At 37.2% G+C, this 6,814-nt stretch overlaps 1 protein-coding gene across 1 annotated transcript; it reads left to right on the top strand.

Moving 5' to 3' along the window:
* The first annotated feature begins 743 nt into the window (after positions 1–743).
* On the top strand, positions 744–1,682 carry LOC112806305 (olfactory receptor 52E2-like). Its single transcript, XM_025848598.2, has one exon. The coding sequence runs from the start codon at positions 750–752 to the stop codon at positions 1,680–1,682; it is 933 nt and encodes a 310-aa protein (XP_025704383.2). The 5' UTR covers positions 744–749.
* Positions 1,683–6,814: the final 5,132 nt, after the last annotated feature.

The raw sequence follows: 6,814 nt of genomic DNA, 5'->3' as shown, positions 1-6,814 counted from the left end.
AATTAAGCAGGGCGCACCTTCTCTGTTACGATCCTTTGTTCTGTCACTGCCCCCCATTGCCCCAAACTGGTAGCAACAATGGGCCAGCATGGTTGGATTTCCCGGTCAGGGAACCAAATGTTACAGAACCTGGACTGGATCACCTGATGAAAGAACCACATGGCACCTGGAGATCTTGGAGGACAGGAGATTTATTTAACACTGGCGGGCTCAGAGGAGAGTGGTCTCCAAAGGTCTGAGCCCCAACACAAACAAAGGGGACAATTTATACACTTCTACTTCCACATATTTGGCACTTTTGTGCCTGCGTGAAGCGGGGCAGGGAGAAGGACCTGGATTGGTGTTCATGGGAAGCAGAGCCTGGAGAAGAACCCAGAATAGCCCTGGGGCAAGGACTGGAACTCTCTCGTTGACTCAGTCGGCCATCTTAGGACACAGATTTTCCTTATCAAATGAAGAAAAGAGAGGGGCTGACAAACATGAAAATATTATGTAAAATGTTTTATTACAATCTACTGCATTACTTCTTTCAAAGCCTTCTTGCTGAGAATTCACTTCTTCATATTACTCTATATGGATTTCTACTTGTACATTTCTAATTGTGTGAATTAACTGAGGAAGAAAATGTACATAATTGTATGATGTTTTTATTTTTCTTAGGTTTAAAACATTGAAGAATTTTACCTGGGGTCCTACAGATTATCGAACACACATCTGTAAGAACATGGACTTATGCATTATCTAGCAGGATGTCCCTTCCCAATGACACCCCGTTTCATCCCTCCTCCTTATTGCTGGAGATCCCAGGACTGGAAACACTTCACATGTGCATTAGCTTTCCTTTTTGTGCTCTATACATGATTGCACCCTTAGGAAACCTCACGATTCTGTTTGTGATCCAGGCTGAGAGCAGCCTGCACCAACCTATGTTCTACTTCCTGGCCATGGTGGCTACTATTGATTTGGGTCTGTCCACAGCTACCATCCCCAAGATGTTCTGGATCTTCTGGTTTAGTCTTAGGGAAATACTCTTTGATGCTTGTCTCACTCAGGTGTTTTTTATCCACAACTTCACTGGTATAGGGTCAGCAGTCCTGTTGGCAATGGCTTATGACCACTGCATGGCCATCTGCAACCCACTCCGATATAGCACCACCTTCACCAATAAGGTTGTTTCTGTGATTGGTGTTGCTGTGTTAGTGAGGGCATTTATTTTTGTGATTCCATTTGTATTTCTTATTTTGCTATTGCCCTTCTGTGGGAATCATGTCATTCCCCATATGTATGGTAAACACATGGGTCTTGCTCGCCTCTCTTGTGCCAGCATCAAGATCAATATCACCTATGGCTTGGAAGCTATTTCAACCCTAGTCTTTGACATCATAGCCATTGCCCTGTCTTATGTTCAGATACTCCATGCTGTTTTCCGTCTTCCGTCCCATGAAGCCAGACTCAAGTCCCTCAGCACATGTGGTTCTCAGGTTTGTGTCATCCTTGCCTTCTATACACTGGCCCTCTTTTCCTTTATGACACATCGCTTTGGCCAAAATGTCCCCCGCTATATCCACATACTCCTGGCCGATCTTTATGTCATCATGCCACCAACGCTCAACCCTGTCATATACGGAGTCAGGACCAAACAGATCTATGACCATGTGAAGAAAATACTATTGCAAACATAAAGAGTTAAAAAATATATATCTCATATATATATATGAGATGGAACTTCTGAGCAGAGAAACGCCTTGTTATATTAAGTAAATGTGCTTGCCAATAATGTTTATTTATTTACTTATTTATTTTGGTTCCATTCTGTATATATTTTAATGAATTCAGAGAGTGAAAGGTTAAGCTTTGCTGTCCAATTCATATGGTAACTGGTGGCCCATCAGCATCTTTATATGGGATTTTTAATCACTGGTGTCAGTAGATGTAAAGTAGAATTTACAGGGTGTGCTGTATTTTTTGTGTGCAAGTGACCCTACATCATTCATGTGGATTTTTTTTTTGATGATTTTTATTCCTTTTTATCTCTAGGCATCCCTGTGTCTGTTTTTCTCTCCTTACTTTGCACCCCCATCTTATCTCTCCTTCCTTTTCTTTTTTTCTCTCTTCAGAAATTAGTCATTTTCATTCCATTATAAGAACTATATTGTGATATCCTGTGATTTCACCATAAATATTGTGAATATCCAACATCTTGTCATAGACTAAGTCCTGATTTTGTACATAAAGAGGGAGCAAGGAAATGAATGGGGTTACAAAAACCTTCATTCTAAGGGCGCTTGTGTGGCTCACTTGTTAAGTGTCTGCCTTCGGCTCAGGTCATGGTCCCAGGGTCCTGGGATCGAGTCCCACATGGGGCTTCCTGCTCAGTGGGGAACCGGCTTCTCTCTTCCTCTCCCACTCCCGCTGCTTCTGTTCCCTCTCTAGCTGTCTCTCTCTGTCAAATAAATAAAATCTTTAAAAACAACAAACAAAGAAACAAACTTCATCCTAAAATTTGTGTAGAGTTTGTCACAAATATATTTAGGCTTTCATAGACCCAACTCTGATGTAAACATAAAGGAAGAAACCACCTGCAACCTGGGTACGCTGCTCACACCTCTTAGGTTCTATTGGTTTCCTAACTTACTTTTAGACTCATTTTGTAGTTGTTTCCTTTTTTCTGTCTTTGCATATATGATTTTTCCAGTAAACAGAACTTGAGGATATTCTTGGTTCTAACATTAATATATAAATTTCAATGACCCTCAATTTCTTTACTTTCTAAATAGTCATAGTTTTATGTCAAATATTAAGCATGAAGGCAATTATATAATGCTTCTAAAGTCATCAGCATAGTGTCCTGCATCTTGTTTACAGTAAATAATAAGATAAGTGTTAGCTGTATTACCATCATTAATTGTATTACTATGCTTCATTTATTATTCTCACCCTTGACAACAGTATTTCCATTAGAGATGTTTATGGGTTTTTAATTTAATACCACCCTCACAGAAATTACCATGAAGCTGAAGTGACACAATGTACAATAAGTATCAAATGTAATAGATACATTATATATGTATATTATAAATATACAGAAACAAGATACTGATTTAGGAAAGACATTATTAAGGTTCAAAGCCTACAGCCAAGAAGGAATTCTTGAGACGTTTTTGGTGCAAAAAGGTGACTTTATTCAAGCACAGGGACAGGACCCGTGGGCAGAAAGAGCTGCACTGGGGTCATGAGGAGCGGCCCGTTATATACTTTCACGTTGGGAGGGGGTTAGGGATAGCGTGAGTCTCTAAGGAATTTTGGAAGCAAGGTTTCCAGGATCTTGAGAAACAGGGGAGTGGTGGTCAATCAGGAAAGAGGGCTCAGTCATGCTGTGCAGAAGGGTAAACTGATTTCTCTGGGCATAGAATAATGAGTACATTCTAGAAAAATAAAAAGAAAATATGATGAGCATTGTATTTTGATTTTTCTTATTTCAGTGCATTTACCATGTGCATCCTAAGACTCACTACAATCTGGCAGATGTGTAGCAGTAATTTTTTCCTAAGAGTCCTGTTACCTCTTAAGCCTTTATGACTATTTACATATTTCCCATTCTTTGGCTTGATATTCACTTCATTCTTTCTTATTTTTTATCTTCTTTTTAAAATATATCTTTAAAATTTTTATTTATTTTGAGAGAGAGAGAGAGAGCAAAAGAGCACAAGCAGGGGTTGGGGGGGCAGAAGGAGAGGGAGAGAAGCCCAAGTAGACTCCATGCCCAGCACAGAGCCCAATGTGGGGCCTGATCCCACCACCCTGAGATCATCACCTGAGCTGAAATCAAGAGTTGGATGCTCAATAGACTGAGCAACCCAGGCGCCCCTTATTTTTATCTTCTAATTCATGCAGATAGAGGGTTTTTTTTTTTCTTTTGGTCTTGTTTCTTACCCCCAAAGTTCCACATGAAAACAATAAAGTGTAAAAATCTTAAGAATACAATTCGATGTGTCTGGTTTTTGTTTTTACAAGATTTCTGTTAGATGAATCTGTTTTGCATATAACAATAGTTCAGCTGCATTTTTAAAATTTTTTTGCTTCTTATTGTTTTATTTTTGTGTTCTTATTTCTTCATACATAGTATTTTCTTTAATGAATAAACCCAATTAATGTACACATTCTACTGTTTTGAATAATTTGACTTGTTTGATTTTTTCCCGCTATTCTGAATAAATCCCTATGAATATTTTTGTGTATGTATTTTGGTGCACATAATCTCTTATTTCCTTTGGACATTAACCTAGTAGTAATTTCTGGTACAGGAAATACTTAGAATTAATAGATACTTCCAGTTTCCAAAGGGGTCAGTAGATACTCCCTATCTTGAAGAATACTTGGAATTAGCAGTCTTAATTGCAGCCATACTGGAAAGTTTTAGGGTGTCACACTGTGCTTTGAATTCATATTTTCCTGATGAGTAACAGTGATGAAAATTTTTTCTTATACTCATCTGTTCTTCTTTTCCTTTATGGTGCCAGAATAAGTTTTTGTTCCCATATTTTATACTGAATTGTAATTTCTTTATAGAGTTTTAGTAATTTCAATAGGTTATTTTACTGTGTTATTAATATAATTGCCTTAACTGATATATGTAATGGAATATCATCTCCCAGTCAGTGATTTTCCTACTGATTACCTGATTGTTGATTTTCTATGATTAAGTAATATAATTTCACTTTTATTTTTATTCATTATGTTGAAGAATAAATTTTGACTTGTTATTTTGTAATATTAGAGTAAAATCTTTCTTTAACTTCCATGTATTTCATCTCTTTAAATACATTTCATGTTATTTTATTTTTATGTTAAATTAATTTTTACTGACTTCCATTATCCAGCAAGCCTGTCATTCAGAATAGAAAGAGAGATAAAAAACTTTCAGGACAGGCAGAAACTGAAAGAAATATTAAGAGGGATCCTGTAAGTGAAGAGAGACCCTAAGAGTAACATAGACCAAAAAGAAACAGAGACAGTCTCCAGAAACAGGGACTTCACAGGCAATACAATGGGACTAAATTCATATCTTTCAATAGTTATTCTGAATGTAAATGGGTTAAATTCTCCAACCAAAGACACAGGGTATCAGATTGGATAAAAAAGCAAGAACAATCCATATGCTATGTAGAAGAAACTCATTTTAGACCTAAAGACACCTCCTCCAGACTGCAAGTGAGGGGGTGGAGAACTATTTGCCACACTAATGGACCTCCAAAGAAAGCTGGGGTAGCAATCTTCATATCAGACAAATAGATTTTAATACAAAGACTGTAATAAGAGATGAAGAGGGACACCATATCATAGTTAAGGGGTCTATCCAACAAGAATATCTAACAATTGTAAATATTTATGCCCCAACATGGTAACAGTCAATTATATGAACCAATGAATAACCAAAGTAAAGAAACACATTGATAATAATACATTAATAGTAGGGGACTTCAACACCCCACTCGCAGCAATGGACAGATCATCTAAGCAGGAAATCAACAGAGAAACAAGGGCTTTGAATGACACACTGGACCAGATGGACTTAAAGATATATACAGAACTTGCCATTCTAAAACAAAAGAATATTCATTTTTCTTGAGTGCACATGGAACTTTCTCTGGAATAGATCACATACTGGGTCACAAATCAGGTCTCAACTGATACCAAAAGATTGAGATCATTCTCATATTTTCAGACCACAATGTTTTGAAACTGGAACTCAACCACAAGGAAAAATTTAGAAGAAGCACAAACACTTGGAGTTAAAGAGAAACCTGCTAAAGAATGAGTGGGTCAACCAGAAAATGAAAGAATTTTAAAAATTCATGGAAACTAATGAGAATGAAAACACATCAATTCAAAACCTCTGGGAGTCCTAAGAGGGAAGTACATAGCAATACAAGCCTCTCTCAAAAAATTAGAAAAATCCCAAATACACAAGCTAACTTAACACCTAAAGGAGCTGGAGAAAGAACATCAAATAAAGCCTAAACCAAGCAGGAGAGGAGAAATAATAAAGATTAGAGCAGAAACCAGTGAAATAGAAACCAGAAGAAAGTAGAACAGATCAATGAAACTTGAAGCAGATTCTTTGAAAGAATTAATAAGATCAATAAACTTCTGACCAGACTTATCCAAAGGAAAAGAGAAAGGACCCAAATTAATAAAATCATGAATAAGATTATTTGACCATAGAGTTGAGGGTCCATATCTGGGCTCTCTATTCTGTTCCATTGGTCTATATGTCTGTTTTTGTGCCAGTACCATGCTGTTTTGGTGATCACAGCTTTGTAATATAGCTGGAAATCTGGCAACGTGATGCCCCCAGCTTTTTCTTTTTCCACATTTCCTTGGTGATTCGGGGTCTTTTCTGATTCCATACAAATTTTAAGATTGTTTGTTCCAGCACTTTGAAAAATGTCATTGGAATTTTGATCAGGATGACATTGAAGGTATAGATTGCTCTGGGTAGCATGGACATTTTAACAATGTTTATTCTTCTGATCCATGAGCATGGAATATTTTTCCATCTTTTTGTGCCTTCTTCAATTTCTTTCATGAGTGTTCTGTAGTTCCTATAGATCCTTGACCTCTTTGGTTAGGTTTATTCCAAGGTATCTTACAGTTTTTGGTGCTATTGTAAATGGAATCATTTCTCTAATTTCTCTTACCACAGTTGCGTTGTTAGTGTATAAGAAAGCAACTGATTTCTGTGCATTGATTTTGTATCCTGCCACATTACTGAGTTGCTGTATGAGTTCTAGTGATTTTAGGGGTGGAGTCT

Source organism: Callorhinus ursinus, unplaced genomic scaffold (assembly GCF_003265705.2).
Source record: "Callorhinus ursinus isolate GAN/ISIS: 27379988/994484 unplaced genomic scaffold, GSC_fseal_2.0 scaffold35, whole genome shotgun sequence".
Classification (NCBI taxonomy): Eukaryota; Metazoa; Chordata; class Mammalia; order Carnivora; family Otariidae; genus Callorhinus; species Callorhinus ursinus.
Note: the sequence above shows the minus strand (reverse complement) of the source record. Positions and strands in the feature narration are given on the sequence as shown.